The 16,941-nt window shown below is 39.4% G+C and overlaps 1 protein-coding gene across 1 annotated transcript in view; it reads right to left on the bottom strand.

Annotated features, from left to right (window-relative positions):
- Positions 1–4,902: 4,902 nt before the first annotated feature.
- Positions 4,903–16,941, bottom strand: part of pemt (phosphatidylethanolamine N-methyltransferase) — a gene marked incomplete at its 5' end in the record, with an annotated part of 42,413 nt that continues 30,374 nt past the window's right edge. Inside the window, 2 exon segments of the mRNA NM_001201007.1 lie at positions 4,903–5,426; positions 6,660–6,734. Of these exon segments, the coding sequence (NP_001187936.1) occupies positions 5,372–5,426; positions 6,660–6,734 (130 nt within the window). The 3' untranslated portion in view covers positions 4,903–5,371.

Below are 16,941 nucleotides of genomic sequence, written 5' to 3'. Positions count from 1 at the left end.
AGTAGTCTTCTAGCATTAAATAATTGGTTAGTCTCTTGGTGTAATGAGCAGAATCTGGTGTTTGTCAATAACTGGAATCTGTTCTGGGAGCATCCTAGGTTGTTTCGTCCTGATGGCCTGCACCCCAGCAGCCTTGGAGCGGAACTGCTTTCAGACAACATTTCCAAGGCGCTACACACAAGGGGCTGCCTACCGTAAGTACATCTTCCAATAATAACAACATTCAGTATAATCAATGTTCAATTAAAAATCCGGCAAAGGTAATACATACTATAGAGACTGTGTCTGTTCCCCGAGCTATACAAATATATAGAAAATCTCGGAAAGTCTGTCTTCGTAAACTAATTAACATAAAATTAAATCATATTGAATGCACAGCCAGCACTTTTGATCTGAGGCTAGGACTATTAAACATTAGATCTCTTGCGTCTAAGGCTCTTATTGTTAACGACATCATTACTGATCAGGAATGTAATTTAATGTGTTTAACAGAAACTTGGATTAAACCAAACGAGTACATAGCATTAAATGAAGCCAGTCCTCCTGGATACAGTTATGTACATCAGCCTCGTTCTACTGGTAGAGGAGGAGTAGTTGGACTCATCCATAGTAAAAATCTAGTCGTCACACAAAAACCTAAGCATAAATTTAATTCTTTTGAAATTCTTTATACCAGTATAAGTTATGTAGCCACAAAAAATAAGTCAATTCCTCTAATTATTATTTACAGACCCCCAGGGCCATATACTGAATTTCTTAGTGAATTTGCAGACTTTGTCTCAAACCTGGTTGTGTCTGTAGATAAAGCATTAACGTCGGAGACTTTAATATTCATTTTGATAACCTGGAAGACCCTCTAAGATTAGCGGTTGTGTCCATCAGATTCAGTAGGGATTAATCAGAACGTAATCGGGCCTACTCATAATGGTGGTCACACTCTTGACCTCATACTAACATACGGACTGAGTATAGAAAATATTATAATTTTTCGGCAGTCTGAAGTTGTCTCAGACCATTATCTTATCTCGTTCATAATACGTATTGATCATAATATTTCCACCTTGCCTCGCTACCGCATAAAACTTACCTACACATCAGCTACTGCACCGAGCTTCATAAATAATCTCGCAGAAACATCAATTAGATTTGGATCACCGTCAGATCACACAGAACTCGATCAGGCGACTGAAAGCTTGGAGTCAACACTCTGCTACACGCTAGATAGAGTGGCTCCACTCAAAAGGAAAATAATTAGAGAAAAAAAATTAGCACCCTGGTATAACGATCAAACGCGAACCTTAAAACAGACAACTCGACAATTAGAACGTAAATGGCGTCAAACCAAACTGGTGATATTTCAAACAGCATGGAAGGAGAGCCTCCTGAAATATAGGAAATCTCTTGGCGATGCTAGAAAAATCTATTTCTCCACCTTGATAGGAGACAACAAAAACAATTCTAGATTCCTTTTCAACACAGTAGCAAAATTAACTAGGAATAAAACCACTACAGAGAGAAACACTCAATCATTACATAGCAGTGAAGATTTCATGAAATTTTTCATTGATAAGGTTGAAAATATTAGACATGATATACAGGCCATTAAATTAAAACTGGACAGTACTGTAACAAACCCATTACATGACAATGTAGCAATATCAGATCAATGTTTAGAGTGTTTTGCTCCGCTTAGAGAGACTGAACTAGCTACATTAATCTCTTCAGCCAATTCATCATCTTGCTTACTAGATCCCGTACCTACATGTTTGTTTAAACAGATTTGTCCAGGAGTAATTGAACCACTTCTAAATATAATCAATTCTTCCCTAAGCACTGGCTATGTACCTAAATCACTTAAATTAGCAGTTATTAAACCCTTGATTAAAAAACCTGATCTTGACCCGTCTCAATTGTCCAACTGTAGACCAATATCAAATCTCCCCTTCATCTCTAAGATTTTAGGAAAGGTTGTAGCAAAGCAGTTATGCTCGTACTTAGATAGGAATAACATTCATGAAATGTATCAGTCAGGATTTAGACCTCATCATAGCACAGAGACAGCGTTAGTTAAAGTAGTAAATGACCTTCTACTGACTTACGATCAGGGTTGTGTCTCGCTGCTTGTGTTACTCGACCTTAGTGCAGCTTTTGATACTATTGACACTATTCTCCTTGATAGATTAGAAAATATTGTTGGTATTAAGGGAACAGTCCTCTCCTGGCTCAGGTCTTATCTGACCGATCGTTATCAGTTCGTAGATGTAAATGGTGATTTCTCCATGCGTACTGAGGTTACTTTTGGAGTTCCACAGGGTTCTGTTTTAGGCCCACTGCTCTTTACTTTATATATGCTACCCCTAGGTCAAATTATTCGTAAACATGGAATTAGCTTCCACTGTTATGCTGATGATACACAGTTGTATGTTTCAGCGAAGCCAGAGGACAGACAGAAGCTTAGTAAAGTTGAGGATTGTGTAAAGGACATTAGACATTGGATGTTAATTAACTTCCTTCTGCTTAATTCTGATAAAACAGAAATACTTTTATTAGGCCCACGTGTAGCTAGAAGTATTCTTTCTGATCACATGGTTACTCTGGATGGTCTTTCTGTTTCATCATGTGCAGCAGTTAAAAACCTTGGAGTGATTATTGACTCCAGCCTATCATTTGATGCTCTTGTAGATAATATTACTAGGATAGCTGTCTTATATCTCAGAAATATTTCTAAAATTAGAAACATATTGTCACTATATGATGCGGAAATACTAGTTCACGCATTCGTCACCTCTAGATTAGATTACTGTAATGCCTTACTGTTTGGATGTTCCAGTAGGAATATAAATAAGCTCCAGTTAGTCCAGAATGCAGCTGCTAGAGTCCTAACTAGAACTAGAAGATACGACCATATCACACCGATATTATCAGTACTGCATTGGCTCCCAGTAAAATCTCACATTAATTATAAAATACTTTTATTAACCTATAAAGCACTAAATGGTCTTGCGCCACAATATCTAAGCGACCTTTTGGTTTTATATGATCCGCCACGCCTACTTGGGTCAAAAGATGCAGGCTATCTGACGGTACCTCGAATAGTGAAGGCTACAGCAGGGGGAAGAGCTTTCTCTTATAGAGCCCCACAGTTATGGAACAGTCTTCCTATTAGTGTTCGGGACTCAGACACAGTCTCAGTGTTTAAGTCTAAGCTTAAAACCTATTTGTTTACTCAAGCCTACCCTGATTAGATTCTGTTCTACTACTTCGCAGTCATAATGATCTTTTTTCTCCCTCTCTCCTTTCGCCGAGCCCCACACGAATTTATGGAGATACTAGAGATCCAGATCCTTTCTGCCTCTGGATGGAGCTCAAATCTTCTTTAATTCCAGACTGCTGGGACTACGGCTGCTCCTAACGCCATACAGACTTCCTATAAATCCATAATGAACTTTTTCATACTAACTGTTGCTACCCAGATGAGGATGGGTTCCCTTCTGAGTCGGGTTCCTCTCAAGGTTTCTTCCTCTTAAAACATCTTAGGGAGTTTTTCCTTGCCACCGTCGCCACTCAGTGGCTTGCTCAGTTGGGATAAATTCGCACCTTTAATATCTGTATACCATGTTGATATTTCTGTAAAGCTGCTTTGAGACAATGTCTATTGTAAAAAGCGCTATACAAATAAAATTGAATTGAATTAAAAGAGTACTTCAGAGGAGTACTTGTACTTCTGTGAACTCATGTATACAGAATATACACTCACTGTCCACTTTATAAGGAACATCCATCTACTCAGACAGTACAATGTAAAAAATGGCAGTTAGTGTCTCCTCCGAGTGTTCAATTTGAAAATATTTATTACCTCTCACCCTCTAGCATGCAGTATTCTGTAGTGTATCATTGTTTCTCTCAGCTTCAGTAATTTGGTAGAATGGATGAATTTTTGTATCATTTTGTCCTCCCAAAAGAATGACTAGTACTACAAGCCCTTCATAACACAGGAGACAGGTTTTGCCAGTATATGAGTGTGTTTACTTTAGCAAAGACAATGTTTAGGTGTAGAATGTCTGTGCAGTCTACATACTGGTTATTTACCAATATATACGGTACACTGCACAGATATTCTACACCTAAAATATAATGAGGTGAATTAATAATAATTATTATTATAAATATTTTTTTTCTCCTCACCATTTCCCATAGAAAGATGTATAACTTTTACTCTCATTTGCAAATCTTAGATTTACAAAATGAGCATTTTAAAATTCAAAATACAAACATTCCTAGCATGTGGTTAGTTTTGGCTCAGTTAAATTAGCTTGTTATTATGAGCTGTTCCTGGAGTATTTCATCCCCTACAGTGTAATGTTGAGTTCAGGAAATCCTGAGATCAGACTTTATGAGCTTAGTCACATTAATATATGAAGTCGAATTAATATATGAAGTGTTACTGATCCAGAAACAGTCCAAAACAGAGATGCAAAACTGTTTTTAAACAAAACAGAGATGAAGGACAATGTGATCATAATGAACATGTGTGCAATGTACAAAGCAGACGGCCATAAAATGAGTGGGTTTGTGCACTCAGCCATGATCTAGCACTTGCTGTGCACTGGAAAAATCTGATTTGTTGACTTTCCATAGATGGCATATGGAAAATGTCTCTCCAGGATATGGGACACTTACTTTTGTTGAGTAATGTGCAGTAAAACATCATGTAAAGACAAAATGAGCCAAGCTAGTTTTCCACATATTGCATTATTCCTAATTATATTTCATTATCCATTAGGAACAGGGACTGGTGCTTAAAGCATTTAAATGAACATGTGTGTATCTCCATCCAGAGACATTAAGGAAATGAACTGACTGTCTTCACAACCAGAATATCATCACACAAAGCAGACAAAGCACATTTTATTAGCAGTTTGCAATGGGCAAACTGTGTTTTTATTTACACCAAACAACTTACAGTACTGATTAATAAACAAATACTGTATTGTAAACGTTTGCTGAACCTGCTCAACTACTTTCTACCTTTAGCGGATTGTCCTAAATAAATTTATCAGGGTTGCAAAAGATATACAATTTAGCTAAGTAATAGCAATAAGCATAATTAAAACAATGTGAGTACAAATAATAATATAAGGTTCTCATCATCATTATGGGTTATGTTTGCCCTCTGATACAACTTGTAGAAGACTATCAAAGGTTTGCTTTTGAAAAAAGCGCAGCTGCTTTAAACCTAGAAATAAGCAAATGGTGACATTTGGAAATGGAGTTCATCCTCATTGCCACTTTTTCATGAACAGATACATTTAGGGTGGAGTCTGGAGAGTCTGGGGCTCCACTGTGATCCTCCGGCAAACACACTCAAGAATTATTTGTGTTTGCAGCTCAGGCTCCTTTGCTGATAGATTTTCTCCGTGAATGGTCTGCAAATTCAACAGAATAAACACAGGCAGGGAGTGCGGAGGTCATAAATTTCAAGCACCACTGTATTGTACCAACCTGCTCCTGGCACGGACCGATTCGTGCAAACATGGCACACGAGCGTGAATTAACACTGCACACAACTGATCACATAAGGACCTGAAGCTCAACATCCCCAGATACATATTCATACTCTATAAGAATGGTTTTAGCTGAAAACGGCAAGCGATGTTCAATGACTAAACAATAATAGAGTAATTAATAATGATAATTATGCAAAGGAGATCCAGAGAACAGGACCACACTGGGTTTTATTCAGCATGGAGAGAGTTTGCAGAAAAAAAAAATCCTTATCAGCTTCTCGTTATTGCAAGAAAAGCATCTCATTATTCTGAGAAAACTCTGAAATTAGCAATGCCATAACATAAACCAGTATCCAAGAACAAACACCACACTTTCTGATACAAACTTTCTGAACATATACAGTAGGTACATTTATGTGCAAAAGTGATCTTTTTAAACCATGTGCTTTCTGCACAGACAACGTGCCCAAGCGATGACTCAGAGAGAGAGAGAGAGAGAGAGAGAGAGAGAGAGAGAGAGAGAGAGAGAGAGAGAGAGAGAGAGAGAGAGAGAGAAGGGGACAGGAAAAGAGAGAGAGATACAGAGACAGAGAGGGACAGAGAGAGAGAGAGAGATGGGGGAGGGCAGAGAGAGACAGAGGGAGAGAGAGATGGACAGAGAGAGAGAGAGAGATGGGGAGGGACAGAGAGGGAGAGAGAGAGGGAGGGAGAGATGGGGGAGGGACAGAGAGGGGGAGAGAGGAGAGAGAGAGAAATGGGGGAGGGGCAGAGAGGGAGAGAGAGAGATGGGGGGCAGACAGGGAGAGAGATGTTGACTGCTCTGCTCAAGTTACTCATCCTTATTTTGAACACATGCTGAGACCAGACTGATAATGAGCTTCTTTTGCTGTTATTGTTTTTTGTGTCCAGTCTTTCTCTCTGTCCCCATGTATACATGTTATAAGACCAAAATCTGTTTTTCAGTCTCTGAATTTTTTACTTTCCTTGTTTCCCCACTAAGCCTTTTAAATATGAGATGTGTTACCTGCATTGCCGATTATAGGTTTATAGGCTCGGACTTCACAAACAAAGTAGGACTTTAAATGAGAGGAAAATGTTTTGAGTTAATCAGTGACAAATGTCACAATAAATTACACTGGAAAATATTCTTACCCCTCATATGCGATGGCCACTCTGTAGCACAAAGCCACCACTGTGCTGAGGAGAACTCCTACAGGACTGGCGTTCCTAAGACACACACACAGAGTGTAACATTCATGTCGCCAGTCTAAATTCTTATTTGAAATACCATTAATACCAGTAACAATTTATTTGGTCAAGAGTTACCGTTGAAGGTTTCTCATTAACAAGCACCTAGCAAGTGGTTTTTCAGACCACTTTCTTCTTTCAAATTTGTAGAAATATTGGATAGTTTGGCCTGATGCCCTTTTTGCTCTCTGGTTTTAGGTCTGTTTTTATCTACCATCTTTGTTTCAGATTTAGTTTCACATTAGACATGCACAAATAATATTTGAGACGGGAAAAAGAAACTAATGTAAATGTAACTGATGCTCGTTTGCTTGCAGGACAGAACACCTAGGCACAGTCCCCTCCGGAAGTAACAACTATCTGACCTCAGCCCCACCCCTTCGTATGACCCAAAATCTGGATATGACCTCAGAATCTTCTGTACATGACTTTCCTGTTTAGTTTGAATCCACGCAAGCAACATGAGTTACAGCTGTTTGAGTAAATTAGTATCTGCCTCATTAGCACTGATTGAAATGTGACAGCCATGCTGTTTACGAATCTCAACAGTGGGTGGAGCTAAATTGTTCTTGAGGCTTTTTTGTTTGGGAGAACCCATGGAAGCAGATGGAAAAAGAATTTTTGTTTGTAGGAATCACAGTTCATGAAATATGGACCAAAACGCAAAACCCTGTGCTATAGCGCCACCACATAGCAGCAGGACGTAACCTGACAAAATTTCATGTCTCTATGGCTTATGGTTTGGTCTGTACAATTCATTTTAGGGCAGAAAAGATGATGATCATAACAATGTCTCCAGCACCTTCAGTGACCCCTAATTATGACTGCAGATTCACTATTAAAAATATCAGCTCCAGAGTTAGCATCACCGAAAAAGTGGCTTTCAACAATCCTCCAACAGTTCAAGTCCAGAGCTGAAAGAGCCCCAAGTACCATTAACAATCTTCTTTTCCCTGAGATTTAATGGGCAGTCCATCCATCTCCCTCCAGCCTTAATGAGCTGTATTCAAAAGTGCCATTAACTGAATAAGACTCAGGAAGATTAGTCTACAGTGGTACATGGATTCACTTATAGATTCAACAAAGCCCACACAAGACAATTACACAAATGTTGAGTTCATCACGTCATGGCAGGTTTCTCTTTTGGCCCATCAGTGCTAAAGTAGATTCTGACCTCAAGAACACTGTAACCATTGCAAATCTCAGAGTCTTGACACAAACCATGATGCACTGAAATACCAGGGCAGCAGGATGATGACTCAGTGCTGTAAACAGAACAACAGCATGTATAGCGCTGGGCAGCAGATGATTGTGTGGTTTTCTCAAGCTGTCGCTCGCTTCCTTTAGAGGACAGCCATCAATCACATGTAGAGAGCCAGAGCTTCAGACCTACATATCTAGAGCACTGATACTGAAGCACTGATACTAAGAAGTTTCTAGTTAAAATGGTTCTCAAAAAAGCAGTCATTAATGCATCAGTAACTTATTTTAATTTTGAAAAACAATGGTGTACATGGTTATCAATGTAGCATAGAGTCATATCTAGACTTTTGTGGACCCTAAGCAAACTTGTACTGTCCCAAACTCATACTACTGCACTAAATAGTATGTCAAAATATACTGATAAATGATCTGTGTCATACTATATTTTGAGCTTGACAGAATGAAAATAAGGATACCTACGCATGCATAACCCATACACTCTTTACTTGTCCAATAATTGTTTTGAACTGTATGTTCTATGTAGTCATAGGGAAACATTTACATTTTAATTCACGTAATAAATATTAAATATAATAGTATCTGGACGATTAGTAATAGCAGGTGAGAGACATTGCTTGGCCATTAAATACAGTTTCTGGAAGACCGAAATGAACTCTGCACTCCCCGTGCTTTAAAATTCATGGTGTGTTGGGTTACACTGATGAAACAGGTTAACCTGGGTAATGAGGATGGCCTCATTGACTTGCAGCAGTTGAAGAGAATATGTATATTTAAATTTTACAAAGGTATCGTGACCTGTGGGGTAAATAACTCCCAATGAGAGCAAGGATACAAAAAACAAACAAAACAAAAATATGTTTATACAGTAGAACTACGATTTCCCCTCTTACCAACAAGAATAAATTAGCTTAAGTAAGAAATTAATTCAAATTGTGTAATAGATCAGTTTGTTAATTAACACAGAAACAATACCAACTCTTAATCTATTTTACTCTAAATACCATCGCTTCCTGGCCTGGCAGATTTATTGCCTAATCACTGAGAGATTGTGAGTTCAAGTCCAGACGATGCCAGAGTCGGGATTGTGAACAAAACTGGTCCTGATGTCTGGGTGGATGGGATGGCATTATTCTCTCCTCTGCCAATCATTGTGACTGTGTGTCAGGTTCTCCTCCAAGAGTATCTCATCTGAATATTTCCCATCTAACACTTTCTGGCCAACCATGGGCCTGTGACTAGGTGAAGCTAGTGTAATTTGAGTGATTTTTGTTTGACATACACCATGCTTTCACTACTGAGCCTGTGAAGTGAGCTGGATTATGTTTATTTGAAGTCAGGTTTCCCGCTATGAAGCTCTCATTATCCCTCTCAGGTTGGGTTCTTTCTTAGCATTTTCTGCTCAGAGTATTTCACATCCCCTGCCATCTAACTGACCAGTAGGCCTGTGGCTGCATACTGTTAACTGGTTTTCAGTTACATGGTTTTCAGTCACCATACCATATGCTGTTCTCAGTTTGGTCTACTAAATTAGCTGGATTTCAGCAAATATGCAGCTCTGTGGATGGGGTTGGCCCTGCCCGTAAAACAGAGTGGTTAAACAAGCTATGCTGCAAGACTAGCACTCATTAAGCCGGTGTCCAAATCCCCTGGAAGCCAAAGATTGGCACCAGCTACGTGTTCACTGCCTCAGAGTCACACACAAATACTACAGCCAAAAACAGCTCAATTGTAGCAAACATCTAGTAATGAGTGATAAAAATAACAAGAAGCCCAGGAAGCAATCTAGTTCAATTTATAGGCGAATTTTGGTAGCAAACATGGCTCAGCAGAATTTAATGATTCAGCAGTTGTCCAGTCCAAACTTGTAGACTAGGGTCCTTTAATAGAACCCTCAATAAAGTCCAACTAGTATAGTCACCTGCATCATTTCTCATTAGAGATTCATCTGGGCTCATAATGACCTAGTAGCTAAAATATTGTGTACAACTCCAGACTCAGCAATACCTGACTGGATCCAGGCTGGCCTCCGCTAGCTTTTCAGTCCAACTGGCAGACACTAAACTAGCCACTGCAATGGCCTAAGTGTGGTTGTCCCAAAATAATTTACTATGCCTCGCATTTGTAATTACATTTACAACATTTAGCAGACACTCTTATCCAGAGCGACTTACAGAAGTGCATTTAAGACTTTGTTGAATAACATATCCTCACATTAATCGATAATAAGGTATAGTCTAAAAATGAAAAAAAAAGGCTACAACACTATTACATTAGAATTAGTGTGAGGGTTAGTACAGCAAAGAAAATGATACAAGCTGTGTAGATTTGTTACTCCTTTAAGTGTGTAGTGACAAATAACCATCTTGTCACTTAGAGGTGTTGTACGGTTGTTTTCGACACGAGATCCGAACAAGACACGCTTCCAGTCTAGTACTACTTTTATTCACTTTATTTGTCACAAATCTCGTAGATGTCATTTTAAACTTGCAGTTCCAATGCACAAACACACAGTAATCCCACCAGCTTGCTTCCGTCTGCACGTCCTGACACGTTCAAAAATTGTTGTGCTTCCCTCCATTACACATCTGCCTTCTCTTGCTCTCTGGCTACCTTTATACTAATTAGACCCACACTGCACCCAGTGTTAAACAATGAAAATACAACAGACGTTGAATACAACATAATGGCTCTTACAAAATGTTTTGTGAAGAGGTGAGTCTTCATTTGTCTTAGTTTGAAGACAGCCAGTGTTAGGACACCCAGGGGAAGTTCACTGAACTACCTGGGTGCTAGTACAGAGAAGAATCTTGATGAATGTCTTTTTTGTGTCTTGAGGGATGATAGAACATGTCAAGCCATTTTTGTGGCTTGAAGGGAATATGTAACCATGTAATAAAAATAAAATCATGCACCATGTAATATTTGCAACAATTATTGGCACCCCTATGAATTCATCCATCCATCCATCTTCTTCCGCTTACTACTTTTCAGGGTCACGGGGAACCTGGTGCCTATCCCAGGAAGCATCGGGCACAAGGCGGGGTACACCCTGGACAGGGTGCCAGTCCATCGCAGGGCACACTCACATACACACATTTTGCCAATCATGCATGTCTTTGGACTGGGGGAGAAACCGGAGTACCCGGAGGAAACCCCCGCAGCACGGGGAGAACATACAAACTCCGCACACACACGGCCACGGTGGGAATCGAACCCCCGACCCTGGAGGTGTGAGGCGAACATGATATTTGAAATTTTTTTTAGTACACCTGGGTGACTAGGAACAGGAAATTGTTCAACCATGACTTCCTGTTTCATAGTAGTACAAATATGAGTTAACACACAGGCTAAATTCCATTAGTCGTTCATAACAATGGGTTAGACCAAGGAATATAGCTGTGATGTGTGGCAAAAGGTTGTTGAGCTTCACAAAATGTGAAGTGGCTATTAGAAAATAGCACAAGCATTGAAAATGCCCATTTCCACCATCAGGACAATAATTAAGAAGTTCAAGTCAACTGGAAATGATATGAATCAACCTGGAATTGGACGTATGTCTATGTCGTCGCAATACACTGTGAAGAGGATGGTTCAAGTGGCCAAAAAATCTCCAAGGATCACAGCTGGAGAATTGCAGAAGTTAGTTTCAAAATTGCAGAAAGTTTCTGTTCCATACATGGTGTGCAACTCATCACCTCGATCTGGAGCACTGCACAATTCCAAAATACTAACTTTTCAAGGACTGCTAGACAGGCAGGCCCCAATCTCATTAAAGTAGAGCTACAGTGTGGAGTGCAGAGTCGAGTCAAGTCCTTTATTAAGCCAGATGCTTAAAGGAAATGACAAGAGCATCTATAAAAACTGTGGAAAATGGGAGAACCACATGTGTTATCTGGGGTTCAGAGCACCATACATACATTAATAGCATTTAACAGTGTTAACAGTTAGTTGCGTCTTGTGGTTATAAAGTCTCCAAATCTGAAGTCACTTACATCATCACAAGTTGTTTGGAAGGGTTTCAAGAAAAAAGCCTCTACTTGCATCCAAAAACAAACTCGAGCGTCTTCAGTTTGCCAGACACTACTGGAACTTCAAATGGGATCGGGTTCTATGGTCAGATGAAACCAAAATAGAGCTTTTTGGCAATAAACACCAGAGGTGGTTTTGGAGCACACAGAGAGGTAGCCATATGGAAAAGTACCTCATGCCCACGGTTAAATATGGTGGTGGATCTTTAGAGTTAACAAATCATTTTAGTAACCTTGCCGTTACAAGGTTAGTAAAGCCTTTACACACACACACACACACACACACACACACACACACACACACACACACACACACACACACACACAAACCATCCAAATGTATTTTTTTACTACATACTGAAGACATCAGATATCATTTCCTGATATTTACATCTAGATTTGTTAACTTGAAACATGGCACCTTTGGTGGCAGACCACTCAAATTTTGGTGCACAAAAGAATAGGACCAGATAGTCAAAGTAAATTAAAGTCAATTGGGTTAAAGGTCTAGTGATGGACTTGGCCAGTCTAAAATTATTATTATGAGCAGATCCATTCTTTCTTCACACTTTGGCCTTTCCATCACTTTGGTAGAGGTTCCAGAACTTTTTGAGGATCATCTCTGTATTTCTTTGCAAATTCCAATCTGGCTTTCTGATTGTTACTGCTAATGAGTGGTTTGTGGTATGGCCTCTATATTTCTGTTCCCAAAGTCTTCTTCAAACAGTGGATTGTGATACCTTCACCTCTGCCCTGTGGAGGTCATTTGTTATGTTGTTGGTCACTGACCGTTATTTTTGGGGTTTTCATCACAGCTTTCACAATGTTTCACTTTGTGAAATCTATTTCACTATTGTCTATGCCCAATGCTTGTGCAATGGATCGGATCAATTTTACATCTTTTTAGACAGCTCTCTGATCTTCATGTTGGTTTATCCTTTTTAACAACAAATACACTCCTCACAGGCAAAACCCAGGGCTCAAACCAAGAGCAAACATTCAGAGCTATTAATTGTTTAAACAATCAATCTAACAGGACACACCTGGGCAACAAGAAGCACCTGTCATGTTCCAATATTTTTTGATCCCTTGAAAAATGGGTGGGTTCAAACAAAAAGTATGGTACCTTTTGGTTCTAATTTGTTGAACACATCTAGATGTAAATATCTGGAAATGAAATGTGAAATTCTGATCCTTCATCGTTTGATCTCAAAACCAAATATCTTCAGTGTACAGCAAAAACAATAGAATTGGCCTTCAGCTTTATCCTATGAATAAACCTCTCTATCTTGTAGGGAGTGGACTCTGCCCCCATCCAAAGGGCATGAGGTATGACTCAATGGTTCGCTGAGAATAATGTCATTTAATAATAATGAAAGTCATAATAATAGTGTAAGTCATATGTTTTAGCCTCTGCACTTTTCACCACCACCAAAACACAATTGTAGAGTCTACATCAAGGAGCACTGAAGCTACACTGGTGGCTCATGGTGGAACCCGTTTTGGTATTTTCTTCCTTTTGCTCTGCAGTTGTGAAATTAAATTATATACAGTGAGGGAAAAAAGTATTTGATCCCCTGCTGATTTTGTACGTTTGCCCACTGACAAATATATGATCAGTCTATAATTTTAATGGTAGATTTATTTGAACAGTGAGAGACAGAATAAGAACAAAAAAAACCAGAAAAACGCACGTCAAAAATGTTATAAATTGATTTGCATTTTAATGAGGGAAATAAGTATTTGACCCCTCTGCAAAACATGACTTAATACTTGGCGGCAAAACCCTTGTTGGCAATCACAGAGGTCAGACGTTTCCTGTAGTTGGCCACCAGGTTTGTTCACATCTCAGGAGGGATTTTGTCCCACTCCTCTTTGCAGATCTTCTCCAAGTCATTAAGGTTTCGAGGCTGACGTTTGGCAACTCGAACCTTCAGCTCTCTCCACAGATTTTCTATGGGATTTAGGTCTGGAGACTGCCTAGGTCACTCCAGGACCTTAATGTGCTTCTTCTTGAGCCACTCCTTTGTTGCCTTGGCCGTGTTTTTTGGGTCACTGTCATGCTGGAATATCCATCCACGACCCATTTTCAATGCCCTGTCTGAGGGAAGGAGGTTTTCACCCCAGATTTGACGGTACATGGCCCCGTCCATCGTCCCTTTGATGCGGTGAAGTTGTCCTGTCCCCTTAGCAGAGAAACACCCCCAAAGCATAATGTTTCCACCTCCATGTTTGACGGTGGGGATGGTGTTCCAGGGGTCATAGGCAGCATTCTTCCTCCTCCAAACACGGCGAGTTGAGTTGATGCCAAAGAGCTCCATTTTGGTCTCATCTGACCTCAACACTTTCACCCAGTTGTCCTCTGAATCATTCAGATGTTCATTGGCAAACTTCAGACGGGCATGTATATGTGCTTTCTTGAGAAGCGGACCTTGCGCGCGCTGCAGGATTTCAGTCCTTCACGGCGTAGTGTGTTACCAATTGTTTTCTTGGTGACTATGGTCCCAGCTGCCTTGAGATCATTGACAAGATCCTCCCGTGTAGTTCTGGGCTGATTCCTCACTGTTCTCATGATCAATGCAACTCCACGAGGTGAGATCTTGCATGGAGTCCCAGGCTGAGGGAGATTGACAGTTCTTTTGTGCTTCTTCCATTTGCGAATAATCGCACCAACTGTTGTCCCCTTCTCACCAAGCTGCTTGGCAATGGTCTTGTAGCCCATTCCAGACTTGTGTAGGTCTACAGTCTTGTCCCTGACATCCTTGGAGAGCTCTTTGGTCTTGGCTATGGTGGAGAGTTTGGAATCTGATTGATTGATTGCTTCTGTGGACAGGTGTCTTTTATACAGGTAACAAACTGATATTAGGAGCACTCCCTTTAAGAGTGTGCTCCTAATCTCAGCTCGTTACCTGTATAAAAGACACCTGGGAGCCAGAAATCTTTCTGATTGAGAGGGGGTCAAATACTTTTTTCCCCTCATTAAAATGCAAATTAATTTATAAAATTTTTGACATCCGTTTTTCTGATTTTTTTGTTGTTATTCTGTCTCTCACTGTTCAAATACAACTACCATTAAAATTATAGACTGATCATTTCTTTGTCAGTGGGCAAACGTACAAAATCAGCAGGGGATCAAATACTTTTTTCCCCTCACTGTAAAATATGATACACTGGGAGAAGATTAAATGCAATAATGTTACAAAAAAAAATCTAAATATCTTATTTTTGGTTTGCTGTAATTACCTGAATTTCTTGTATTGAACAACTTATCAATTCAATTTAAATCATGATTTATGTTGCAGTTTTTCTTTGAATGTGGGACAAACATTTAGCAATTATGTTGCTACTGCACAGATAACTTAATTTTAAATACATTGTAAATTACATACAGACCACCTTGAAATAATAATTCAGTCTAGTTTTGTTTAGTCCAGCCTTAATTTGAAACCCCACTGAGAGTGAATGGTTTTTAAATGAGACGGTACAGTTGACTTTTCCATCAGCTGACTTTTCCTTAACCATTCAAATGCAAAACAGAATGCAGAATATATAGAGCACATTATAGAAAAAGCCTTGAAACATTCAAGTATTAACTTGAGTGCAACACCTTTAACACATCTGTATTTTTATGACTTATTTGGAATGTACCAAAAGGTACCTAAGGGAACTTAGATCAACAGAAACAAGATTCTATGGTCTAATAAAAGCAAGATTAAACTCTTTGACAAAAAATACATCTAAAGTGCTGTCTTTTTCTCCACAATAAAATGGCAGATGAGCCAATTCAACATGTTAAGCTGGAATGATCTGCGCAGGTGTTTTGAACTCTCCGATATTAACAGACACTTCTGAAAGCCTCGCCCCCTTTCCTCAGTCTCATCCCTTGGTTTCTATCAAGGTAAATAAAGAAAGTTTTAACTTATGAGAATTTTAAATATGAGAATTTCAGCTTACATTACAGTTATTTACATTTGTCAAACAATATAGAACATGGCACCTTTTGTTTGAATCCACCCATTCTTCAAGTGATCATAAATATTAGAATATGTGACTGAGTGCCCTGTTAGACTGATTGTTTAAACATTTAATAGCTCTGAATGTTTACTCTTGGCTTGAGCCCTGGGTTTTGTCTGTGTTAAACCAACATGAAGAGCAGAGAGCCATCTATGGGAGAAAAGCAAGCCATGAAGCTGAGAAAAGAGGGAAAATCAATCAAAGCCGTTGCACAAGAATTGGGCACAGCCAGTACAACAATTTGGAAAGCCCTGAAAAAGAAAGAAACCACTTGTATACTAACAACCAGACATGCAACAGGTTGGCAAAGGAAAACAACACCAGTTGATGAACCACAGAAACATTGTAAGAGTTGTGAAGAAAAACACAAAAAACAACAGTCAGTGACATCACCAACAATCTCCACAGGTCAGGAGTGAAGGTATCACAATCCAACTTTCAAAGAACACTTCAAAAGCAGAAATATAGAGGCCATACTTGAAGATGCAAACCACTCATCAGCAGTATGAATCAGAAATCCAGGTTGGAATTTACAAAGTAATACAGAGATGAGCCACAAAAGTCCTGGAACCAAGATTAACCTCTACCAAAGTGATGGAAAGGCCAAAGTGTAGAGAAAAAAAGGATCTGCTCATGATCCAAAACATGCAAGCTCATTGGTTAGGCACGGTGGAGGTAGTGTCATGGATTGGGCTTGCATGACTGCTTCTAGAACAGTGTCACTAATCTTTATTGATGATGTAACTCTTGATGGTAACAGAAGAAGTAATTCGGAAGTCCACAGAAACGTCTGTCTGCCAATTTATAGAGAAATACATTCAATCTAATTGAGAGGAACTTCATCATGCAGCAAGACAATGATCCAAAATGCACTGCCAACACAACTAAGGACTGGAAAAACTGGCCAAGTCAATCACCAG

This window comes from Ictalurus punctatus, chromosome 13, assembly GCF_001660625.3.
Source record: "Ictalurus punctatus breed USDA103 chromosome 13, Coco_2.0, whole genome shotgun sequence".
Taxonomy (NCBI): Eukaryota; Metazoa; Chordata; class Actinopteri; order Siluriformes; family Ictaluridae; genus Ictalurus; species Ictalurus punctatus.
This window is presented reverse-complemented; position numbering and strand designations above follow the sequence as displayed.